This window comes from Bufo bufo, chromosome 5 (assembly GCF_905171765.1).
Source record: "Bufo bufo chromosome 5, aBufBuf1.1, whole genome shotgun sequence".
Taxonomy (NCBI): Eukaryota; Metazoa; Chordata; class Amphibia; order Anura; family Bufonidae; genus Bufo; species Bufo bufo.
Window position 1 is genome coordinate 349,854,595 of NC_053393.1, and position 27,644 is coordinate 349,882,238.

A 27,644-nucleotide genomic window follows, 5' to 3' on the forward strand; every position below is an offset into this window, starting at 1 on the left:
ATGACAGAGGGTGGAGGTGGCAGCATCAGGAGGAGGCCACAGGGTGGCACACTGACAGTATGGACGTGGCAGCAGCAGCATCAGGAGGCCACAGGGTGGCACAATAACAGTGGTGAGGTGGCAGCAGCATCAGGAGGCCACAGAGTGGCACAATGACAGAGTGTAGAGGTGGCGGCAGCAGCAGCATCAGGAGGAGGCCACAGGGTGGCTCAATGACAGTGTGGAGGTGGCTTCAGCATCACTATAACACTATAACAATAACAGTACCAGCTGAAGGTGGCGGGTAAGAGAAGGAGCACTTGGCATCAGATATGTGACATCAGGCAGGTGGCATCATCAGAATAGTAGCTGAGGCAGGTAGTCAGAAGAACCTGGTCTCTTTTGTCAAAGTGTTGGTGTGGCACCATGGACGATCTAGTCTGATGCATCAGGCATTGGTGGGTGGAAATCCTGGCTGATCCACGCCTGATTCATCTTGACAAAGGTCAGTCTCTCCACATTTTGGGTGGACAGGCAAGTTCTTCTTGGGGTAACTATGTCCCCCCCCACACTAAATACCCGCTCTGATGCCACACTACTGGCCGGGCAGGACAGCTTTTCTAGTGCTAACTCTGCCAGTTGCAGCCACAAATCCAGTTTGGCTCCCCAGTAGTCCAACGGATCTTTAATGTGGGGTGGCAGGGTGCTGTCCAAGTATGCCACCACCTGCTGGTTCAGGTCCTGCTCCAGGTCTAGCTGCTGCTGCTGGTGAGTAGTTTCTTCACTAGGCGGGTGAAGAAAGCTGCTTATAAAGCTGCTCATCAGCGACTCTAGACTCAAGTTGCTGCTGATGGAGCTGGAACTGCTCCTAACCCCCCACAGCAGCCTTAACAGAGGAACGTGAGCGCAGATGACCCCCCGGGTCAGACCTGCAAGAGGATGGCTGATGGCGCAGATAGGCAGCGGCCAACTGACTACAGAGGATGTCTCTATAGTAGTTCAGTTTGTCCTCCCTCTCAGCGGGTGTACAAAAGGCCCCCCCAGCGGGTGTACAAAAGGTGTACCGGTAGCGAGGGTCCAACAAGGTGAAAAGCCAGAAGTCATCCCTCTGCCGAATGGTGACAATTCGGCTGTTACTACGCAAGCAAGCAAGCAAGATCTAGGCACCATGTCTCCAGTCCCCTGACCAGACAGACTTACCAGCATCCTTTCTAGGACATGAAGCAGTGGAATGATGCGGTTCATCCCATAGGCCTGGCGAATGACAAATAGCGTGCAAACGGCAGGAGTCACGCATGAGCTGCCCACTGGCTGCACACTCGAAGTTACACTGGGGAGTACTCCTGTCTGCTTGGATAATCAAGAAATCGTGTTGATGGTCTTTCTCTGTTCGTATAGTCAGTTCCAACATATTGACGCGAGCCCGACACCATGTTCTTCTCGTTGTCCGGTCACGGAGAAAACCAGAATCTATTTTCTGATGAGATGAAGGACAAAGAGCAGTTCCTCCCCTGTGTGACTCAGTTCGCCCAGGCAAACGAGGTGATAGGCATGACACCGCCGTGCCCTGCACATGTGGTATGCTGGAGGGGCACTGTGAATTGTCCCTGCAGTGAAGTCTGGTGGAGGCGGAAGCGGTGTCACCTGGCCAAGTTGCTGGTGTGGCTGTGCAGGAACCACATTCACCCAGTGGGCCGTAAAGGACATGTATTTTCCGTGACCGTAGTTACAGCTCCACGTCGGCGCTGCCGTTCACTTTGGTGGACACCGACAGGCTCAAGGACAGGCTCAAGAACTGGCCCACCTTCTGTTCTACATCCATACCAATGATCGCACTCTGACTCCACAGCCTTGTATGGTTTACTGTAGCTGACTGTACTTTTCATATGACACAACACCATTATGGATGCACTTTTCATTTGGAGCGATGTTTATCCTCCCCACACGACCTGATCTGATTATATGCCCACTATCTTCTATTAAGAGACAAAATAAACTTCTTCCACTGTGCAGAAGTGAAATCCTGTGACTCTAGTCTTACCCCTTTCATATGTTGAGACTCATACAACATGAGTTGCTATTTATCCTGGGCCTTGGGGCAAAACCTAAACACTATGGGGGACATTTACCAAATCTGAATTTTGGCTAAATTTGCATGCTTTTTTACCACATTTAGGCTACATGCACACGACCCGTTGTGTGTTTTGGGTCCGCAAATTGCATTTTTGCCGGAACGGCACGGAGAGCCTTTATTATAACTGCCTATTCTTGTCCGCAAAGCGCGGACAAGAATAGGACAGGTTATATTTTTTTTTACGGACCACGAAACGGAGCAACGGATGATGTCCGCATCTTTTGTGGCCCCATTGAAGTGAATGGGTCCGCATCCGAGCCGCCAAAACTGCGGCTCGGATGCAGACCAAAACAACGGCTGTGTGCATGAGGCCTTATTATGTGTTTTAGAAATTACTTGCTTGACAAGGGGTTGGCACAGCCATCCAATAAAAGGTGTAAAATAAGGCGAAAGTGTCTAACGTTTCTTTAGATGCAACAGATTTAGGGTCCATTCACACGTCCGTTTTTTCTTTCCTGATCTGTTCCGTTTTTTCTGGAACAGATCTGGACCAGATCTGGACCCATTCATTTTCAATGGGTCCTGGAAAAAAACGGACAGCACAATGTGTGCTGTCCGTTTCCGTTGTTCCGTTCCACATGTCCGTTTAAATATAAAACATGTCCTATTCTTTTCCTGAAAAATCGGATCCTGGTACAATACAAAGTCAATGGATCCGCAAAAAACGGATGACATACGGATGTCATTCCGTATGTCATCCGTTTTATACGGAATCCGTTCCTGGAAATTACATTTTAATTTTTTATTTTTTTTTAAAGAAATCCAAACAACTTTATTTGCTTATTGAAATTTATACATGTTTCCGTTTTTTGCGGATCCGCAAAAAACGGATGACATACGGATGACATACGGAAACATTTTCAGGAACAACGGATCCGCAAAAAACGGACAGAAAATCGGATTATAGAAAAATACTGACGTGTGAATGTAGCCTTATTGTAACTGTGATAAATTTGGCACATTTTTAGACTGCCCAATCTAAGTATGTGCTTATTACTTAGTACTTATGTTTGGTTGTAAATATCTATCTAAAAATGAGAGGCGAAGCAATAACGTTCAATGGAATCTCTGCATGCTGGCAGTGTGACCATGTAATATGTACCTAACTCTGGTCACTAATATACGAAAAGCATAAACAAGTTTATTACACTACAGTTCATAAATAGTGGGGCAAATACCATCATATTTCTTGTGCAGCATGCCACAGCAAAGCAACTGAAATGCTACCTTGTAATGCAAAGGTTCCTCCTAGACAATTATGTAAGAAAATAAACATTTGAGCGGAAAAATGTTTATACATAGTATTTTATTCCTTCCAAAAACTCTAATGTTTTTCCTGGCTGAGTTCACATATCGGAAAACGTGAAAGGCAGAGGCCTGGTTACTTCTTTATCTTGCCTTTGCCAGGTGGCAAATGTGTAGCGTAGACTTAACATGCCGAGAGTTATTTATGAGCAGATCGGTAGAAATCATAAGAAAAGCGTCAGAACAGATGGCGGAGTGTAATACTACATTTTCTTGTCTTGTAGCACTACTGGTCATGAATGTTGGGAAGACTTCCATTTCCTCTGTCTGTCTTCTATATTTATGTGTCAATCGGGCTTTACTAACTAGACTAGCAACTAGAAATGAAGTATTTGCGTTGATTCCCATCTTGCATGGCTACAGGTAATGCTAGACCTCCTGACATGACAATTATTTTGTATTGTTTTTGTAGATATGTAGTTGTAATCCCACAGCTACAACTGTATTTAACAACGGCAGTCTTCTACACGGTTCAATACAATGGTATACTGTATAAAAAAGTTCACACATACATATACAGCCTGCAGCTGAAACCAGAATAGAAAGGTAAAACAGCACTACACTGGTTAACATCCTGAATCTAGATACATCACCTGTTAGACTGCTCGCTCATCTTCTACATACTTTGTCATCATACAGCTGTATACATCTGGCAATACGTTCTGGAGGACCGTTTCAAAGGTCACACCGAACATGAACACCGAACATGATGTAAATTTAGCCATCATAATGAGTATTTTTCAGTTTTTGATGAAGTTAAAAGGGTTTTCAGGTTGTGTAATACTTATGACCTATCCTCAAGATAGGTCATAAGAGTGAACAGTTGGAGTCCAACTCCCGACATGCCCGCCAATCAGCTGTTTGAAGAGGCCATGGTGCGCTGGTGAGCACTTCGGCCTTGTCTAAGCACAGCGCCGTCCATCAGATAGTGGTTGCGCTAGGCCATGTGACTGATGAACATGGCCCAGGAAGAGGCTGGGAACTCGTCAAAGCACTGCAGTCTCTTAAAACATCTGATCAGCGAGGATGTCTGGAGTCTAGTCTCCTCTGATCTGATACTGTTGACCTATCCAGAGGAGGATAGGCTATCAATATCAAAATCTTTGAAAACCTCTTTAATGCACGAATACTGAAGTTCATATACATTACTTGTATTTCTGCATTCTGTCAGAATACATATCGGAATTCATCACAGAAGGAATATTACACAATCTTTTCTAGCATTCCTTCTTAACATTACGCAGTGCAGTAATCCCAGTGCCTGCAGGAAAGGTGCTGACAGGTGATAAACTATTACGATGGCTGTGCACCCCACTAAGTGAGGATAGTGCTCCGTCACTTCACAGGGCGCTTGTAGCAGATGCCTTTGATGTGATCTTCTGCAGAACAGAGCATTTGTATGATTTGTGTGTTTACATGAGCACCTTATTCACATAGATGCTTCTTGTGCAAATCGGTTTAAAATGCTCTTATTAATGCCTAAACTGGATTAAGTCCGTGTGTGCTTTAATTCTCCTGGGATAAATGATGTCAGATGCATTCATCATTCAGGGAATGTGTGTTAATGCCGTATAGATGCTTCGAAAGATTCAGATGTTACCGGCACATGTATGCAGAACACATTTGCACAGCATGTTTAAACAAGAGGTTCACAGATCAAATCCCAGTGAACCAAGAGTATAAATGGCCGGCTAAAATCTGGCGATAATCATAATGATATTTCCATGTCACAGCCTTTTGTGTTTGCTCGGTGAAAGGGGGGGATGTGAGTGGGGCTGCTATTTGGGCACTTGAGGTGGTACTTTTCTGTTAGGGCCCCAGTTCAACAGGACCTGTACGTTTCCTTTGTGCGTAAAGAGTAACGTTACGTGGATTTGTGATACAGTATGTCATAGTGACATACCAAAGGTTTTGATTGATGGGGATCCAAGTGCTGAGACCCCTGCCAGTCACTAAAATGAGGACTTAGAAACGCTCAGCTGATGAGTGCTGTCTTTCCTTGCTACTATCAAGAACAGGGGCATAACACATACAAAAAAATGGAGATGCATGCGGAATACAATCACCTATATTCAAAAACAATGCACGCTGCCACAAAAGACTGATAAAAACTTAAAGACACAAATAGCGTATAGACACATCCACAAAAGAGGCGTCAGATAAGATAAGGGTGGGAAAATGCAAATAATACCAATAATATCCAAAATTGGAGTAACAAGGAAGAAAAACCACACCCAAACCGACACCACTGCCGTCCCCAACACGTGTTTCCTCTCCCTGCTACTGAAGATGGCCTCAATAGAAAGTAGCAAGGAAGGACCAGTCAATGATTGCTTTTAACTCCTCATTTTAGCAATCGGCAGGGCTTGGATCTCCATTGATCTAAACTTTTGATGTTATTGTGATTTACTTATGCAAAGCGTAGTTACTGGTTCACAGATCAGCCTTATGTAATAAGTACTGAAAGGCACGAGTCCCAATTACTCTTGAGTTCCTCCTTCCCTACAGATTCATCAAATATGTGTTTTGCACCCCACGGATAAGATTCATCAGCCACTGAATGTAGATAGCAGCACAGCATAGACTTTATGCTGGAAAGGGATGATGTTATCATTCCAGATGTCCACCAAATGTACACAGTGGCTTACCGTCCTGGGGCACCTAGATTCTGGTGTCAACTGTGCCAAAATGTTGCGCTAATGGCACCTCTGAAAATTGGATCACGCCACACCCAGCATATGTTTTATTAAAAAACATGAACATTGTAGATCCTATTTCTACTATATAATACTCCCTTAGGAATTATTTTATCATTTATGAAGTTATTTTATTAGGATACATACAAAATTGGGCCTGTGATATGCAGTTGGGTGTATTTTATGGATTTATTAGGACAGTATATGGGAAATGAAAGAAACGCATTTAAAACTTTGTCTCTGTCCACTGTTTTTTGTACGGTACAGTGAAGGGTCGATGCATACTGCTATATCAAGGGGCAGGACCATGCCAAATGCAAGCGCTCGTGATGAGTGAAAGGAGCCAACAGTCATCCACAAATGTATTGATATTTCAGATAATAATCATTTGTGAACAGATGCATATGCTTGTTCTTATAAAATTCCCATAAATCTGTCAGGCACGTGCCTCCATATCTGTGTGTCCCGTGAACAGTGCCAGACATATACACCTTAAACCTCTGCTCCTGGCGTGTGTGTGGGTATAGTGGCATCAGAGACACATGCTGATCCTTGTTTCCTGTCAATGCCAATGTTTTAGTGCCATTGTATCCTATGACCTCTGTAATTTCTTTTTTGGGGGAGGGGTGGGATTTTCAGCTAGGCTACAGAGCACAGAAATTCAGTTTCCAATGCTGTCAAGGAAGGAAGGCACTTTGCATTGAAGAGATCACCAATTAGTCACTTCCAGCACGAGCCCCGCGACCACTGCATTTTAGAGTTGTACCCCGACCTGATTGCCTTCTGTGGGGCACCATTTCATTAATAGATCATAGTAAGTTAGAGTTTGGTCCAGGCTGCTCATAGACACAGCAGTTCTTCTAGCAAATCTCACTCTGCCGGTCGGGGCCTTGGTATCTCTACTGATTGGGTTGGAAGTTCAGCAAGTGCTTCAATTCGATTTTCTTCTTGTGGTTTTGGTCGCGCATAGTAAAAACTAGATTTGGCCATTGTGAGCAGTAACTACAAATAATGGAAAGAAGAAATCTTTCTGTGTCAGACGTAACTTCCTTAGCAGTTAAATATATGACTGTTCCTTACAAAGCTAAGAAAGCTTAAGTTGAAAGAATGCGGCATGCTTTGATACTCTGCAGATAGATACTTGGACCGTTCCAATGTCACATGTTGATAATATATCATGGGAACTACTTTGAATGTCAACAGGGCTCATGTTAATATTTATCATGCATCTTTTTACCAAATCCTTGCTGGAGCCTAATATATTTGTGAAAAGACATTACTGATCTTGATTTACATTATCTTGGAAATAGTGTATTCCTAAACTGGTTTCAGTGCTGTCTTTTGAGAAAAGTATGTCTTAGGGCTCATTGACACGACCATATCCGTTTTTGCAGACCGCAAATTGCAGATCCGCAAAACACATATACCAGCCATGTTTATTCCTCATTTTGCCAATCATCCCTATGATAGAAATACCTATTCTTGTCCGAAAAAACGGACAAGAATAATGCATGTTCTATCTTTTTTTCAGTGCCGTGGAATGTAAGTATGGATGCAGACAGCGGCCCCTTGAAATGAATGCGTCCACATCCAATCTGCAAAATTGCGGAACAGATGCAGACAGAAAAATATAGTCATGTGAATGGGCCCTTAGAGTGTGTTACTACTGCTCATTTGCATACTCTCTTCCCAGAATTCCAGAGTAGCATTGTCTGGTCGTTTAAGCACTCTCCATAAGGAGATATAGTATCCCCGGAATACTGCACATAATGAAATGCTACACAAAATTGTATTCTAGAAAAGAAGTCTTCAGAATTAATGATAAAGGGTTTGTGAAGCAGATTAAATAACAAAAGAAGTTCCGAAGAATGTAAAGCAATAATATAAGTCATACTTGCCTTACTGCCACTGTCATTCCGGTGTAGGAAGCAAAGCACAGCGCATAAAGGCTGCATCCATACCTGCTGGTCAATGTGGACTAAGTAAGGCTACTTTCACACTCGCGTTTGGTGCGGATCCGTTTTGTATTATTTTTAACATAGCCGAGACAGATCCGTCTTGAACACCATTGAAAGTCAATGGGGGACGGATCTGTTTTCTATTGTGCCATATTGTGTCATAGAAAACGGATCCGTCCCCATTGACTTACATTGTGTGCCAGGATGGATCCGTTTGGCTCAGTTTCGTCAGACGGACACCAAAACGCTGCAAGCAGCGTTTTGGTGTCCGCCTCCGAAGCGGAATGGAGACGGATCGGAGGCAAACTGAGGCATTCTGAGCCGATCCTTTTCCATTCAGAATGCATTAGGGCAAAACTGATCCGTTTTGGACCGCTTGTGAGATCCCAGAACGGATCTCACAAACGGAAAGCCAAAACGCCAGTGTGAAAGTAGTCTAAATCAACTTATCTGCTACTCCAGTGAATGCCATGACTCTTACCTACTTATAGAGGTTTAGTTCTATGCGAGGCGTATTGCAGATCACCGCCAGATTGTATGACGTTCTCTTCCCCCCGTTCATTCACATGCACTAAGGACAGTGCCGACCAGATTTCTTTTGAGTAGAAAGAAAATGAACTTTGTGTTGCGAAAGACCAGGAAGCAGAGACTGGCGGGGAATCTGTAAGGTGAAAAGGACTTACTTGAATTTTTTTAAATATTAGTCCTCCAGAAAACCCCTTTAACCATTTAGTCTCATGCACACAACTGTATTGCAGCTTTGTTTCGTCCAGAGCCATTATAGAACTGCATTGTGCCATTTCTCTTTTATTCCCATTGAAATGTACAAATGAATTGACAACAAGGTGTTTCCATGGCCCTTAGGCTCCATTCACACGTCCGCAAAATGGGTCCGCATCCTTTCCGCAATTTTGCGGAATGGGTGCGCACCCATTAATTCTCTATGGGGACGGAATGGATGCGGACAGCACACAGTGTGCTGTCTGCAGCCGCAATTGCGGAGCGCGGCCCCGATTTTGGGTCCGCAGCTCCGCAAAAAGATAGAGCATGTCCTATTCTTGTCCGCAGCTTGCGGACAAGAATAGGCATTTCTATGGGGGTGCCGGGCTGGTGTGTTGCGGACCCGCAATTTGTGGGTCCACAACACACCACGGACGTGTGAATGCAGCCTTACACAGTCTGAGACTGTCAGCACTGCCGCTGTATTCTCATTCTATAGGAGTCCCAAAAACATTTGAGTGTTCTAGTGATTGCTGGTGTCTCAGTGGTTGGACCCCCAACAATCACGCATTTATCATGTATCCTTTAGATAGGTGTGCCCCACTACTAGACAATGTGGAGATGAACTTGGGAGAACAATTGTATTTTAGCTGTTCATTTTCAAGTAACTAAAACCAAAATTATTGTTAGTATTCAGACTTTTTTTTTATTGACACCAAAAGACAAATAAAATGTAAAATTAATAGGAACAATACAAAGTGTTTTATTAATTCACAATATTAATAGAAATCACATAAGAATGTGCCTAGCATTTATTCCAGCCATGGGAAAATGATCATCTAAATTTATCATCCAAAACCGCTTCCTATGGTTTAAAGGGTTCTGTCATGGGAATAAATCGTTATGTAGCTGGCTGACATTACCGATGTGCTAATGTCAGCAGAACATAACTGTATGACTTATATCTCCCTGCCTGCCGCCGTTCACGCTAATAATGACTTTTATAATATGCAAATGAGCCCTCCAGGTGCTATGAGGGCGTTGCTGCAGCACCTAGAGCAGGGGTCTCCAAACCCCGGCCCGCGGGCCAGAAAACCGGCCCGCTTGTGCGTTCGATCCGGCCCGCCCGCAGCTGGCAGGTTGCAGGAACCAAATCCGCACAACCGCCCATGCTGTCACGCTGTGCTTTTTGATTGGCTGCTGGGACCGCCGATGTCCGGCAACCAGTGGCGTCACAGGTGCGGCACCTCCCCTCTTCCCGCCCGCTGTTTGAAATAACAAATCCACGTGTGTAGCAGCGGGCGGGAGTCGGGGACTCAGGTAGTCCAAGAAGAAAAAAAAAAGAAGAGAGCAGAAGCCGGCTACAGCGGAGGCAAGGTGTTGCACATCGCTGATGGGGACACTATGGGGAACGCTGACATTGCTGTGCTGCGCTGAGGGGACACAAGCTGCCGAGGACACATACTGGTGGGGGTATTGCTGTGCTGCTGGGGACACTGCTGATGGGGACTTTGCTGTGCTGATGGGGACATTGCTGTTCTGATGGGGACACCGTTGATGAGGACACGGGTGTCCCCATCAATGGTGTCCCCATCAGCACAGCAATGTCCCCATCAGAGGTGTCCCCATCAGCGATGATGGGCACACTGCTGATGGGGACAATTCTGTTCTGATGGGGACATTGCTGGGGACACCGCTGTTTGGCACACTGCTGATGGGGACATGGGTGTCCACATCAATGGTGTCCCCATCAGGATAGCAATGTCCCCATCAGCGGTAACCCCATAATCGATGTCCCCATCAGCACAGCAATGTCCCCATCAGAGGTGTCCCCATCAGCGGTGATGGGGACACATGCTGCTGGGGACACCGCTGACAGGGACATTGCTGTGCTGATGGGGATGTTGCGGTGGACACTGCTGATGGGGACATTGCTGTTCTGATGGGACATTGCTGGGGACACCGCTGATGGGGACATGGGTATCCCCATCAGCGGTGACCCATCATCGGTTTCCACATCAGGCACAGCGGCGTCCCCATCCGCAATGATGGGGACGCTGCTAATGTGGAAACTGCTGATGTGAACATTGCTGTGCTGATGGGGACATTGCTGAGGACACCGCTGATTGGCACACTGCTGATGGGGACAAAAGGTGTCCCCATCAATGGTGTCCCCATCAGTACAGCAATGTTCCCCATCAGCGTCCCATTCTGATGGGACATTGCTGTTCTGATGGGGACACCACTGATAGGGACACGGGGTTGTCCCCATCAACCGCGTCCCCAAAAGGCAGGTGTCCCCATCAGTGGTGTCCCCATCAGCTGCTAATGGGGACTCCGCTGATGGGGACATTGCTGTTCTGATGGGGACATCATTAATGGGGACATTGCTGTGCTGATGCTGACATTGCTGTTCTGATGGGGACATTTGCTGTGCTGATGGGGACACCGCTGAATGGGGACATTGCTGTGCTGATGGGGACACCGCTGTATGGGGACATGCTGTGCTGATGGGGACAACGCTGATAGGGACACGGGTGTCCCCATCAATGGTGTCCCCATCAGTGGTGTCCCCCATCAGCACAGCAATGTCCCCAACAGCAGCGTCCCCATCAGTGGTGTCCCCATCAGTGGTGTCCCCATCAGCACAGCAATGTCCCAACAGCAGCGTCCCCATCAGTGGGTGTCCCATGATGGGAATATTGTTTTTCTGATGGATATTGTTTTTTTGATGGGAATATTTTATTTTTTATGGGAATATTGCTTTTCTGATGGGGACATTTGCTGTTCTGATTTGGCCATTGCTGTTCTGATGGGGACACCGCTGATAGGGACAACGGGTTGTCCCCATCATGGTGTCCCATCAGCCGGTCCCCAACAGCAGTGTCCCCATCAGTGGTGGCCCCTATCAGCTGCTAATGGGGACTCCGCTGATGGGGACATTGCTGTTCTGATGGGGAATCGTTGATGGGGACATTGCTGTGCTTAAGGGTGACACGGCTGATGGGGACATTGCTGTGCTGATGCTGACATTGCTGTGCTGATGCTGACATTGCTGTGCTGATGCTGACATTGCTGTGCTGATGGGGACATTGCTGTGCTGATGGGGACATTGTTGTGCTGATGCTGACATTGTTGTGCTGATGCTGACATTGCTGTGCTGATGGGGACATTGCTGTGCTGATGGGGACATTGCTGTGCTGATGGGGACATTGCTGTGCTGATGGGGACATTGTTGTGCTGATGCTGACATTGCTGTGCTGATGGGGACATTGCTGTGCTGATGGGGACATTGCTGTGCTGATGGGGACATTGCTGTGCTGATGGGGACATTGCTGTGCTGATGGGGACATTGCTGTGCTGATGGGGACATTGTTGTGCTGATGCTGACATTGCTGTGCTGATGCTGACATTGCTGTGCTGATGGGGACATTGCTGTGCTGATGGGGACATTGCTGTGCTGATGGGGACATTGCTGTGCTGATGGGGACATTGCTGTGCTGATGGGGACATTGCTGTGCTGATGGGGACATTGTTGTGCTGATGCTGACATTGCTGTGCTGATGCTGACATTGCTGTGCTGATGCTGACATTGCTGTGCTGATGGGGACATTGCTGTGCTGATTGGGACATTGCTGTGCTGATGGGGACATTGCTGTGCTGATGGGGACATTGCTGTGCTGATGGGGACATTTTTGTGCTGATGGGGACACCGCTGATAGGGACACGGGTGTCTTTGCGTTGTTTTGCTAAAGTTTTTTCTCTTTTGTTCTCAGCTCATATCATGCTGATTACAAAAACGATCCATGCTAAAATATATACATTTCATTTAATACATAACTGATTTTTTTTTCCGGCCCCCGAATACTTGTAAATCTTCAATTGTGGCCCTCCTGTTGAAAAGTTTGGAGACCCCTGACCTAGAGGCTCGGTCTACTTGCCTTTTGGCACGCTCAGGTCCACTTGATTGATGTCCTTCTTCTCCGCATCGTCCTCAAAATCCCGCGCCTGCGCCGTCCCGTTTTAGTATTGGACGCAGGCGCAGTGAGTGAAGGACGCTCGGCTGCTGCCAGCTTCCTCACTGCGCCTGCGCCGAAATACTAAATGGAACGGGCAGGCGCAGGATTATGAGGACGATGCAGAGAAGAAGGACATCAATCAAGTGGACCTGAGCGTGCCAAAAGGCAAGTAGACCGAGCCTCTAGGTGCTGCAGCAACCCCTTATAGAACCTAGAGGTCCATTTGCATATTATAAAAGTCATTATTTAGCGCGAACGGCGGCAGACAGGGAGATATGTCATACAGTTATGTTCTGCTGACATTAGCACAGCGCTAATGTCAGCCAGCTACATAACGATTTTTCCCATGATAGAAACCCTTTAAGTATTATTTCTGAGATTGGTCTGATAAACTATTTACAGCATGTCTGTTGTTGACAATCTATTTGTCTGGCTTCATCGGTTTATGGAAAACTGCGCCTTCAAACGTTTATGGACTTGTAAATCAGTCAAGTTGTAAATGTAATCTTATTACCTTAAATGGCTTCTGGGATTTTGCACTCTTACATCATTTGTCTTAGCCGGGGCCCTTGTTTCGGGGGTACTCTTCTCGTCCTCAGCCTTGTTGTCATCTAATGAGCTATGCATAATTGTAATAAATGAGAGTTTGTAGGAACTCAAGCACTTGTGGAGCCATGTGCATGGACCGTGTATGGTGACACAGTGATCCCCTACAGCTCCAACTATACGTAGGATACCTTCAGATAGATACAGAGGTAATAGCAATGTTTCTATGGGAGAATACCTCTACAATCCAGCATGATATCATATTAAAGCAGTTTTCCAGGATTTAAATATTGATAACCTCAGGATAGGTCATCAGTATCTGATTGGTGGTGGTCTGACTCCCAGCACCCCCCCTGACCGGCTGTATAAACAAGCTGCAGTCTTCTGGTGAGTGCCAGGGCCTCTTCCTCAGCTAATGTCACATCCATTGGTCATATGGCCTTTGTTCCATTTAAGTGAATAGTACTGAGCTGCAGTACCCATCCCAGTCTTTATATAATGTACAGGCTGCAGTACCCATCCCAGTCTTTATATAATGTACAGGCTATAGTACCCATCACAGTCTTTATATAATGTACAGGCTGCAGTACCCATCACAGTCTTTATATAATGTACGGGCTGCAGTACCCATCACAGTCTTTATATAATGTACGGGCTATAGTACCCAGCACAGTCTTTATATAATGTACAGGCTGCAGTACCAGAACAGTCTTTATATAATGTACAGGCTGTAGTACCCATCACAGTCTTTATATAATGTACAGGCTGTAGTACCCATCACAGTCTTTATATAATGTACAGGCTGCAGTACCCATCACAGTCTTTATATAATGTACGGGCTGCAGTACCAGAACAGTCTTTATATAATGTACAGGCTGCAGTACCCAGCACAGTCTTTATATAATGTACGGGCTGCAGTACCCATCACAGTCTTTATATAATGTACGGGCTGCAGGACCCATCACAGTCTTTATATAATGTACGGGCTGCAGTACCCATCCCAGTCTTTATATAATGTATGGGCTGCAGTACCCAGCACAGTCTTTATATAATGTATGGGCTGCAGTACCCAGCACAGTCTTTATATAATGTACGGGCTGCAGTACCAGAACAGTCTTTATATAATGTACAGGCTGCAGTACCCAGCACAGTCTTTATATAATGTACGGGCTGCAGTACCCATCACAGTCTTTATATAATGTACGGGCTGCAGGACCCATCACAGTCTTTATATAATGTACGGGCTGCAGTATCCAGCACAGTCTTTATATAATGTATGGGCTGCAGTACCCAGCACAGTCTTTATATAATGTATGGGCTGCAGTACCCAGCACAGTCTTTATATAATGTACGGGCTGCAGTAACCGAACAGTCTTTATATAATGTATGGGCTGCAGTACCAGCACAGTCTTTATATAATGTACGGGCTGCAGTACCCAGCACAGTCTTTATATAATGTACAGGCTGCAGTACCCAGCACAGTCTTTATATAATGTACAGGCTGCAGTACCCAGCACAGTCTTTATATAATGTACGGGCTGCAGTATCCAGCACAGTGTTTATATAATGTACGGGCTGCAGTACCCATCACAGTCTTTATATAATGTACGGGCTGCAGTATCCAGCACAGTGTTTATATAATGTACGGGCTGCAGTACCCAGCACAGTCTTTATATAATGTACGGGCTGCAGTACCAGAACAGTCTTTATATAATGTATGGGCTGCAGTACCAGCACAGTCTTTATATAATGTACGGGCTGCAGTACCCAGCACAGTCTTTATATAATGTACGGGCTGCAGTACCAGAACAGTCTTTATATAATGTATGGGCTGCAGTACCCAGCACAGTCTTTATATAATGTACGAGCAGCAGTATCCAGCACAGTCTTTAAAATCACACAAAAATAAAAAAATGGAGATCAAATTTTTCAACCCATGGAGGTTTGGATTTGGAGTCCCACTCAAAATTAAAGTGGAAAAACACACTACAGGCTGATCCAACTTTGATGTAATGTCCTTAAAACAAGTCAAAATGAGGCTCAGTAGTGTGTGTGGCTTCCACGTGCCTGTATGACCTCCCTACAACGCCTGTGCATGCTCCTGATGAAGTGTCGGACGGTCTCCTGAGGGATCTCCTCCCAGACCTGGACTAAAGCATCTGCCAACTCCTGGACAGTCTGTGGTGCAACGTGACGTTGGTGGATAGAGCGAGACATGATGTCCCAGATGTGCTCAATTGGATTCAGGTCTGGGGAACGGGCAGGCCAGTCCATAGCATCAATGCCTTCGTCTTGCAGGAACTGCTGACACACTCCAGCCACATGAGGTCTAGCATTGTCTTGCATTAGGAGGAACCCAGGGCCAACCGCACAGCATATGGTCTCACAAGGGGTCTGAGGATCTCATCTCGGTACCTAATGGCAGTCAGGCTACCTCTGGCGAGCACATGGAGGGCTGTGCAGCCCTCCAAAGAAATGCCACCCAACACCATTACTGACCCAGTGCCAAACCGGTCATGCTGGAGGATGTTGCAGGCAGTAGAACGTTCTCCACGGCGTCTCCAGACTCTGTCACGTCTGTCACATGTGCTCAGTGTGAACCTGCTTTCATCTGTGAAGAGCACAGGGCGCCATAGGCGAATTTGCCAATCTTGGTGTTCTCTGGCAAATGCCAAACGTCTTGCACGGTGTTGGGCTGTAAGCACAACCCCCACCTGTGGACGTCGGGCCCTCATATCACCCTCATAGAGTCTGTTTCTGACTGTTTGAGCAGACACATGCACATTTGTGGCCTGCTGGGGGTCATTTTGCAGGGCTCTGGCAGTGCTCCTCCTGTTCCTCCTTGCACAAAGGCGGAGGTAGCGGTCCTGCTGCTGGGTTGTTGCCCTCCTACAGCCTCCTCCACGTGTCCTGATGTACTGGCCTGTCTCCTGGTAGCGCCTCCATGCTCTGGACACTACGCTGACAGACACAGCAAACCTTCTTGCCACAGCTCGCATTGATGTGCCATCCTGGATAAGCTGCACTACATGAGCCACTTGTGTGGGTTGTAGACTCCGTCTCATGCTACCACTAGAGTGAAAGCACCGCCAGCATTCAAAAGTGACCTAAAAATCAGCCAGGAAGCATAGGAACTGAGAAGCGGTCTGTGGTCACCACCTGCAGAACCACTCCTTTATTGGGGGTGTCTTGCTAATTGCCTATAATTTCCACCTGTTGTCTATCCCATTTGCACAACAGCATGTGAAATTGATTGTCACTCAGTGTTGCTTCCTAAGTGGACAGTTTGATTTCACAGAAGTGTGATTGACTTGGAGTTACATTGTGTTGTTTAAGTGTTCCCTATATTTTTTTGAGCAGTGTATAATGTTCAAGCTGCAGTATCCAGCACAGTCTTTATATAATGTACGGGCTGTAGTACCGAGCACAATCTTTATATGATGTTCAGGCTGCAGTACTCAACATGTCCTCTTTATAATATATGGCACTGTGGTTGGAATAGAATGAGAGACCACAATGCTCATAAGAGTGCTGTGGCCAGTTCCAACAGCTAATTAGTGGGGGTGCTGGTATTTGGCACATCATCTCCTTCTGTTCCTGTACTTGCCGGCCGGATGCGCTCCGATGAGTGCGAGCATGAGTTTGTTCACTTCGGGCAGAGAGCGCGGCACGCAGCTGACACACAGCTACGAGACCCTGGTGTATTTAAATCTCATTTAGGCTTTCTTTCAGAAAAGTTTCTCCTGGGATTCGAACTCACGACCTTTCACATCAGAGGCAAAGCATTTACCCTCACAGCTATGAAAGCTGTATTACCAGTTGCTTAAAACAAAATAAAAAAATATAAGACTTCTACAGTAGGTAACTTTGATACCTAGTGTACATCCATACACATGTCAGCTGCCCCAACACACCCAGCTCTGCTACATCCATACACAGTGTACTGGGGCAGCTGTCATGTGTATGGATGTACACTAAGTATCAAAGTTATCTATAGTAGAAGTCTTATATTTTTTTTATTTTTTTTAAGCAACTGTCTATACAGCTCTCATAGCTGTGAGGGTAAATGGCCTCTGATGTGAAAGGTTGTGAGTTTGAATCCCGGACTGTTACTTTACTGCCGAGGGGAAGGGGGGGGGGGCTATTGGCGCCATGATACTGGCACATGGAGGGGGGAGGAGAGAGGCACTTGATACTGGCACATTAGGGGGCAGGGGGAGAGGATGGCACTATGATATTAGCACATGGGGGGGCAAGAAATGGACATGAATCATGAGGGGCAGAAATGTGAAATGATGGGGGGGCAAGAAATGGACATGAATCATGAGGGGCAGAAATGTGAAATGATGGGGGGGGGGGGGGGGCAAAATGTACATTTGCTACTGTTGACAAAAATCCTTGCACCGGCCCTGACTTCGTGCGCGCAATCCCGCGAGACCAGTGACCTCCAGAGGTGGGTCTCGCGGGATCACGCGCCAAAGACACATGATCTTGGCAAGAGCCAAGGCAATGTGGACCTGGAGCACAGCGAGGAGCAGAACCCGGTGAGCACCCCTGGCAACCGCACTCTGACAACCTGCACTAGGGTGTCAGAGGCTGCAGGACAGTGATTGGCAGCAGGGTGGCACACACTTGTGTACAGGGGTCAGGGCACACCTGCTGCTTGACTAGGGGCCATAGATTCTGACTGGCACAGGGTGCCCAGCAGTGGCAAATGGAGCCTAATAGGTGACACAGACTGTCTAAAGGGCTATGAATGGTACAGGGTGCAGGACAGTGCCAGACTGGCAGAGGGCACAAGGCAGCATACTGTTTTATGTTGCCCTGGTGGCACAGGATTTCAGACAGTGGCTGAATGGCGCCTGGCAGTGAATAGGTGGCTCTGCTCGTGTTTGGTGTGCCAACCTGCTGAACAGCGCAGAGTGATTGGCATCACTGGGATAGTACTAGGTGGCAGACAATGGCTGGATATTATATATACATGACCATAGTCAGACTGGCACAGGGTACGCGACCATAGTCAGACTGGCACAGGGTACATGACCATAGACTGGCACAGGGTACATGACCATAGTTAAATGTTGCATGCAATAGGTGGCTGAAAAAGGGGCGGAAAAGGGGGTGTGGTCAATGGGTGGAGTCAAGGGGCGGCAAAATTAGCTTTTGCCTAGGGTGGCAAAAATCCTTGCACCAGCCCTGCCTACCGGTCTGCCCCCTTCCCCGCCCCTGCCACGACTAGGGATCGACCGATATAGATTTTTTAGAGCAGATACCGATAATCTGTGAACTTTCAGGCCGATAGCCGATAATTTATACCTATATTCTGTGAATTATTTTTAAAAAAAATATAAGAAATCCTACACAAATCTGCAGAAAATTAATATGTTTATTGTTAACGTGTAGTTTTTTTTTGTAAATCTTTCTTTTTCATTTATAATTAATATTTTGGTGTGTTTTTTTTATTAATTTTTTTACTATTAGCCCCCTTAGGGACTAGAACCCTTGTCCTATTCACCCTGATAGATCTCTATCAGGGTGAATAGGACCTCACACTGTCCCTGCTGCTCTGTGCTTTGTGCACACAGCAGCAGGGAGCCGACTATGGCAGCCAGGGCTTCAATAGCGTCCTGGCTGCCATGGTAACCGATCGTAGCCCCAGGCCTACACTGCTGGGGCTCCGATGGGAACTGCCACTGAGGAGGAGGGAAGAGGGGACCCTGTGGCCACTGCCACAAATGATTAATACTGGGGGGCTTGGGTGGGGGGGCGCACTGCGCCACCAATGATTCATACTGGGGTTGGGGGGGCGCACTGCACCACCAATGATTCATACTGGGGTTGGGGGGGTGCACTGCGCCACCAATGATTCATACTGGGGTTGGGGGGCGCACTGCACCACCAATGATTCATACCGGGGTTGAGGGGGGGCGCACTGCGCCACCAATGATTCATACTGGGGTTGGGGGGGTGCACTGCGCCACCAATGTTTTAATACTGGGGTTTGGGGGGGGGGCGCCCTACGCCAAGAGGAGGGGCGGGGCTATGGCCACTGCGCCACCAATGGAGATAACTCTCATTAATTCATATACAGGAGGCGGATGCTGGCTGCAGAATCACATAGCCGGCCCCCGACCTCTATGAGCGGTAGCTGCGATCTGCGGTAGTTAACCCCTCAGGTGCCGCAGATCGCAGCTACTTGTCATAGAGGTCGGGGGCCCGCCATGTGATTCTGCAGCCAGCATCCGCCTCCTGTATATGAATTAACGAGAGTTATCTTCATTGGTGGCGCAGTGGCCATAGCCCCGCCCCTCATCTTGTCCCCTCTCCTCTCATTGGTGGCGGTGGCAGTAACGGCACAGGGGGGAGGGAGACACTGCTTCCTTCTCCCCTGTGCTGCTGAGGGAACACGGAGAGCGCTGACAGCAGCGCGATCCTTGTTCCCGATTCGTTATCGGTATATCGGCAAAATAGATGCCAATACCGATAACGTTCAAAATCCTGAATATCGGCCAATAATATTGGTAAAACCGATAATCGGTCGATCCCTAGCTACGACCACTTTTGTTAACCTGGTGTGAGCGGGGAAAAGTCGCAGTTTGCTTCACAAATAACCTTTGCATCGCAATCTGCGTCAGAAATATGCCTAATATAGGTGTATTTCTGATAGTAAATGACTCCCTTGGTTTAAACCATTATCTTTAAACTTCTCCCAACTCTTTCCAAGTTTTCTCATCTCATTTATTTTTTTACTCCATCTCATATTATTTAAGGGTCCATTCACACGTCCCTTGTTTCTTTCCTGATCTGTTCCGTTTTTTGCGGAACAGATCTGGACCAGATCTGTACCCATTCATTTTCAATGGGTCCTGAAAAAAAATCAGACATTGAGCTGTCCGATTTTTTTCAGGACCCATTAAAAATGAATGGGTACAGATCTGGTACAGATCTGTTCCGCAAAAAACGGAACTGATCAGGAAAAAAAACAACGGACGTGTGAATGGACCCTTACTCAGACTCCGCACCTCTGCACGGTAGCCCCAAGTTCTCAATTTGTTGCTTTTGTTCTCTGAGGCCTTTAGGCTCCATGTATTGAATAACCAAATGTTGACTGTGGGTGGCTAGATGTGCCTTCATTTTGCTTCTCGGTGACCTCAACTGATTGTTTAATGGGTTACAACTCCGTTGTTATATATATTGACCTATAGATAATCCATGTTCTGTCTTTTTTAATCTAGTGAACAAAACAATGTATGAACCTGACATTACCTGGTACCTTATCTTTTTGAAACAGATACTGCAGATTTTTGAAACTATAAATGTATAAATCATTTTGCAAGTGGAAACTGTTAATATATTGCCTTGTTTTTTTGCTAAACACATTTCTATGGGAATGATATATTTGCCGTGTACTAGTTACTGCCCCAAGCCAATCACATGTGGATGTGTGCAGATGTGCCTGACTTTAGCAGTAATTCAGCAACCTCTGAACTGGAGGCAGGCCACCCAGGAGGTGATCTTGACAAGGAGAATTACTGGAACGTAAACGAAATGATGGCTCTAGAGGCTACATCTCTACACATAATCTTCATGTTATCTCTGCACTTCCACTCACTGAGAAATTCCCCAGTTTAATGTCAGGAGCTGTCACAAAGATCATAAAACAGCTGGCACCACCATTTACCTCTTCACTGACAGCTTGACAAGAGAAGCACTGTTAGGGATTGCTCAAGATTTGTAGAACAAGTTGGAGGAAAAATAGTTTATTGCCTTGTTTTACCGTCAGTTACAGTCCATTGATAGTACATACAGATTTACTTTTCCTTTATAGCTTCTCGTTATTCAAGTCTTACCTACTGAGGGAACACTCTTAATTCTGTCTCCAAATATATTCCCTATTGTACTGGAAGAAACATGAGACTGGCGGATTCGCTACTGACCATCAGACAACATCTATTTAACTTAGAGGATTCTTAAATGCCCCAAAAGATTTGTAAAGTTTGGCTTGGAGTAAGACGATACAGCAATTTTTTTAGGTGGCTAATATGTCAGCAACTATTGATGCTGCTGTAGGGATACGTATGAATAGAGGTCGTGCCATGTATCATTGTCTGTGTGTATATTAGAGTTTTCATTATAATTACATCGAAAATCAATATTCACTGTTTATGCACATGTTCATATCATTCATCTTCTCTATCAATTAATAGTCTACACTATTGCTTCAGCAACAACCTTATACGTCTGAAATACTGCTAATTAACAGGTCTTGCTTGAGGTGATTATGCAGGATTTCCAATCTCTGGATGTGATACATGGTGTCTCCACTTTCTTTTCAAGTCCAGTATTATATAATGTATCCTGTTTTCACTTCAGATAAAAGCTTTAATATGTTTTGTTCTCTTTTTTTCTTTCAGATTCTGACCTGAGCATGCGGACACTCAGTACACCAAGTCCTGCACTAATTTGCCCTCAGAACCTGCATAGCTTCCAAAATGGGAGAGGATCATCTACTTCATCATCCTCAATTACAGGAGAGACTGTTGCTATAGTCCATTCGCCACCTCCCACACGTCTCACTCATCCACTGATACGCCTTGCATCAAAACATCAAAAGGAACAGGCAAACATAGATCGATTGCCAGATCAATGTATAATTCAGATATTCTCATACCTACCTACAAACCAACTTTGTCGTTGCGCTCGGGTTTGTCGCCGTTGGTATAACCTAGCCTGGGACCCTCGGCTATGGAGGACTATTCGACTGACTGGTGAAACATTAAGCGTGGACAGGGCTTTAAAAGTGTTGACACGTAGACTTTGTCAGGATACCCCCAACGTCTGTCTCATGTTGGAGACAGTAATTGTTAGTGGCTGCAGGCGGCTCACCGATAGAGGGCTCTACACTATTGCTCAGTGCTGTCCAGAACTGAGAAGACTCGAAGTTTCCAATTGTTACAACATCTCTAATGAAGCCGTGTTTGACGTGGTATCATTATGCCCAAACTTGGAGCATTTGGATGTTTCAGGTACTGTACTTGCAAATATTACAACTGTAAATATTACAAAACTAGAGATGAGCAAATTTCTTAAAAGAGAGAGTTTTTGGTGGTAGCCCTGAACTGTTAGTGCATTTTCGTAATAAGATTTTCTCCTGGTAGTAGCCTCAAACCTTTCAATCAGTGCTTTTTCATAATAATATTTGTTAACTATTGCTGTGTTTGTACTTCATAGATCAAATTTTCCCTATTTTTTAATCCACTTAGTTTTTGTGGTAGCCTTGAACTGTTCAATCAGTGCGTTTTCATAATACATTGTTTTATCTATTGCTGTGCTTATGTCCACACATAATGCTTGGAAAAGAGGCATGTAAGCCAGTCTCCTTTCCAAAAGGAAAGGAAAACTAAGTGAAGAAGAAGTACGGGATATGCAGAAGCACAACAAAAGCAGTTCTGGATCTCAGATGATTGATTAGTAAAATTTATTTGTGTATTTTTCTTTCTAGAGAGAAAAGCCTAGGCATATCTAATTTAAAAGCTAACCTCAATATCTTTGCCAAGCTTGGCCTGGCCTACAATACTCTGCACACATGCTATGTATTCTAGGCGCTCTCCATAATGAGAAACAGTACCCCCCAGACAACACATACAGTCAGGTCCATAAATATTGGGACATCGACACAATTCTAACATTTTTGGCTCTATACAGTACCACAGTGGATTTGAAACAACAAGATGTGCTTTAACTGCAGACTGACAGCTTTAATTTGAGGGTATTTACATCCAAATCAGGTGAACGGTGTAGGAATTACAACAGTTTGCATATGTGCCTCCCACTTGTTAAGGGACCAAAAGTAATGGGACAGAATAATAATCCTAAATCAAACTTTCACTTTTTAATACTTGGTTGCAAATCCTTTGAAGTCAATTACAGCCTGACGTCTGGAACGCATAGACATCACCAGACGCTGGGTTTCTTCCCTGGTGATGCTCTGCCAGGCCTCTACTGCAACTGTCTTCAGTTCCTGCTTGTTCTTGGGGCATTTTCCCTTCAGTTTTGTCTTCAGCAAGTGAAATGCATGCTCAATCAGATTCAGGTCAGGTGATTGACTTGGCCATTGCATAACATTCCACTTCTTTCCCTTAAAAAAAACTCTTTAGTTGCTTTTGCAGTATGCTTTGGGTCATTGTCCATCTGCACTGTGAAGCGCCGTCCAATGAGTTATGAAGCATTTGGCTGTATATGAGCAGATAATATTGCCCAAAACACTTCAGAATTCATCCTGCTGCTTTTGTCAGCAGTCACATCATCAATAAATACAAGAGAAGCACTTCCATTGGCAGCCATACATGCCCACGCCATGACACTACCACCACCATGCTTCACTGATGAGGTGGTATGCTTAGGATCATGAGCAGTTCCTTTCCTTCTCCATACTCTTCTCTTCCCATCACTTTAGTACAAGGTGATCTTGGTCTCATCTTTCAATAGGATGTTGTTCCAGAACTGTGAAGGCTTTTTTAGATGTCGTTTGGCAAACTCTAATCTGGTCTTCCTGTTTTTGAGGCTCACCAATGGTTTACATCTTGTGGTGAACCCTCTGTATTCACTCTGGTGAAGTCATCTCTTGATTGTTGACTTTGACACACATTCACTTACCTCCTGGAGAGTGTTCTTGATCTGGCCAACTGTTGTGAAGGGTGTTTTCTTCACCAGGGAAAGAATTCTTCGGTCATCCACCACAGTTGTTTTCCGTAGTCTTCCGGGTCTTTTGGTGTTGCTGAGCTCACCGTTGCGTTCCTTCTTTTTAAGAATGTTCCAAACAGTTGTTTTGGCCACGCCTAATGTTTTTCCTATCTCTCTGATGGGTTTGTTGTGTTTTTTCAGCCTAATGATGGCTTGCTTCACTGATAGTGACAGCTCTTTTGATCTCATCTTGAGAGTTGACAGCAACAGATTCCAAATGCAAATAGCAGACTGGAAATGAACTCTGGACCTTTTACCTGCTCATTGTAATTGGGATAATGACGGAATAACACCCACCTGGCCATGGAACAGCTGAGAAGCCAATTGTCCCATTACTTTTGGTCACTTAACAAGTGGGAGGCACATATGCAAACTGTTGTAATTCCTACGCCGTTCACCTGATTTGGATGTAAATACCCTCAAATTAAAGCTGACAGTCTGCAGTTAAAGCCCATCTTGTTTGTTTCATTTCAAATCCATTGTGGTGGTGTATAGAGCCAAACATGTTAGAATTTTTCGATGTCCCAATATTTATGGACCTGACTGTATATCTACTAGACTGAGCACAGAAAGACCAGAGATTTAAATAAATAAATACAAGTTATACTGAATCTTTTCCCACAAGACTCTATATCAAACAACCTAAAATGTAAAAATGCTAGTCAATTTGTAGTGGAGCAGCTGCTATTTATTTTCCTACAGGGATATTAGAATTTTACTGTTTTGTTGTGGAGACCATTTTAGCATAAGCTACAACATGAAGTGTAACCATATTGGTATTGTATTCTCAAAAACTGATGGCAAATTGTTATTCTGTCAGCATATCAAAGTAGCAGAATTACTATCAGTTGGTCAGAAGCTCATTCAAAGGGATATGGCAGCATTTTCTGTGGTCACTTTTGCAATATCTGCCACTGCCACAAATAGAGTGGGTCAATTTTACTAATTCTGTCTAAGCATAAACTTAAACTAAACACAGTCTAAAGATGCACCAAATTCATTCCAGTGGTTCACAGCGAGTGATAAATTTGGTACATTGTTGGATACTTTTGCCTAAATGTACTCCACCTATTGCTTGACTGACTTTGTGGTGCAATTTCGGCAAAGATTGTTGCATCATAAGTCAAGCCCCATTCCCTCTAAGCCATGCTCCTTTGTTGAGTGAGGCACAAAAAGACAGAATGATGGAACTTTAGAACGTCTCTTACTTCTGAGTTACAAATACAGTATTAGGCTACATGCACACGACCGTGCTGTTTTTTGCGGTCCACAAACCGTGGATCCGCAAAAAACGGAAGCCGCCCGTGTGCCTTCCGCAATTTGCGGAACAGAACAGGCGGCCATTGATATAACTGCCTATTCTTGTCTGTTTTTCAGACAAGAATAGGACAGGTTATATTTTTTTTGCGGGGCCGCGGAACGGAGGAACGGATGCGGACAGCACATGGAGTGCTGTCCGCATCTTTTGCGGCCCCATTGAAGTGAATGGGTCCGCGCCCGAGCCGCACAATGTGCGGCTCGGACGCAGACCCAAACAACGGCCATGTGCATGAGGCCTTAAGCAGTATTTCTTGTTGGGTGACAATACTCCTTAATTAGCACTTTTCTGCAAGTTATACTCTAAACCAAAATTGTTCTCATTAAATAAGATTATAACTAATACAGACTATAATAAATAAGAATAATATACAGTATATATCTATATAAGACGTTAATTACCAAACGTAGCTCGTGGATAAAAGTGTGCGGTTTCTTGAGGAAACAAAAGCAAGTCCTTTTTTCTAATTCTGGAAATCCTCAATTTAAAAGCTGAACAGAGGAAAAAAAGAGTAAATGTGAATTCTTGTTGCCACACATGGATTAGCCTATTCAGATGGAAAAATCTACCATGCAAACGTGTAGATGATTCCTTAAAGGTATTCGCTGATGGGCATAGTGAGTTCATGGAAGTTTTTATTTTTTGTCACAAGTTAGTGGAATATGAGACTTTGTAAGGAAAAAAAAAAAATCATCATTTTCCACTAACTTTTGACAAAAAATAAAAAATTCTAGGAACTCGCCATGCCCCTCACGGAATACCTTGGGGTGTCTTCTTTCCAAAATGGGGTCACTTGTGGGGTAGTTATACTGCCCTGACATTCTAGGGGCCCAAATGTGTGGTAAGGAGTTTGAAATCAAATTCTGTAAAAAATGGCCAGTGAAATCCGAAAGGTGCTCGTTGGAATGTGGGCCCCTTTGCCCACCTAGGCTGCAAAAAGTGTCACACATGTGGTATCTCCGTATTCAGGAGAAGTTGGGGAATGTGTTTTGGGGTGTCATTTTACATATACCCATGCTGGGTGAGATAAATATCTTGGTCAAATGCCAACTTTGTATAAAAAAAATGGGAAAAGTTGTCTTTTGCCAAGATATTTCTCTCACCCAGCATGGGTATATGTAAAATGACACCCCAAAACACATTCCCCAACTTCTCCTGAATACGGAGATACCACATGTGTGACACTTTTTTGCAGCCTAGGTGGGCAAAGGGGCCCATATTCTAAAGAGCACCTTTCGGATTTCACTGGTCATTTTTTACAGAATTTGATTTCAAACTCCTTACCACACATTTGGGCCCCTAGAATGCCAGGGCAGTATAACTACCCCACAAGTGACCCCATTTTGGAAAGAAGAAACCCCAAGGTATTCGCTGATGGGCATAGTGAGTTCATGGAAGTTTTTATTTTTTGTCACAAGTTAGTGGAGTATGAGACTTTGTAAGAAGAAAAAAAATAAATCATCATTTTCCACTAACTTGTGACAAAAAATAAAAAATTCCAGGAACTCGCCATGCCCCTCACGGAATACCTTGGGGTGTCTTCTTTCCAAAATGGGGTCACTTGTGGGGTAGTTATACTGCCCTGGCATTTTCCAGGGGCCCTAAAGTGTGGTAAGTAGGTAAATGACCTGTGAAATCCTAAAGGTGCTCTTTGGAATGTGGGCCCCTTTGCCCACCTAGGCTGCAAAAAAGTGTCACACATGTGGTATCGCCGTATTCAGGAGAAGTTGGGCAATGTGTTTTGGGGTGTCTTTTTACATATACTCATGCTGGGTGAGAGAAATATCTTGGCAAAAGACAACTTTTCCCATTTTTTTATACAAAGTTGGCATTTGACCAAGATATTTATCTCACCCAGCATGGGTATATGTAAAATGACACCCCAAAACACATTCCTCAACTTCTCCTGAATATGGCGATACCACATGTGTGGCACTTTTTTGCAGCCTAGGTGGGCAAAGGTGCCCACATTCCTTTTATGAGGGCATTTTTAGACATTTGGATCCCAGACTTCTTCTCACGCTTTGGGGCCCCTAAAATGCCAGGGCAGTATAAATACCCCACATGTGACCCCATTTTGGAAAGAAGACACCCCAAGGTATTCAATGAGGGGCATGGCGAGTTCATAGAAATTTATTTTTTTTGGCACAAGTTAGCGGAAATTGATTTTATTCATTTTTTTCTCACAAAGTCTCCCTTTCAGCTAACTTGGGACAAAAATTTCAA

At 45.1% G+C, this 27,644-nt stretch overlaps 1 protein-coding gene across 1 annotated transcript in view; it reads left to right on the forward strand.

The window, feature by feature from the left end:
- Window positions 1-27,644, forward strand: part of FBXL7 (F-box and leucine rich repeat protein 7) — a 225,139-nt gene that overhangs the window by 191,461 nt on the left and 6,034 nt on the right. The window contains exon 3 of the mRNA XM_040432151.1: window positions 21,772-22,383. Coding sequence (XP_040288085.1) covers window positions 21,772-22,383 — 612 coding nt within the window. The remainder of the gene's footprint in view (window positions 1-21,771; window positions 22,384-27,644) is intronic.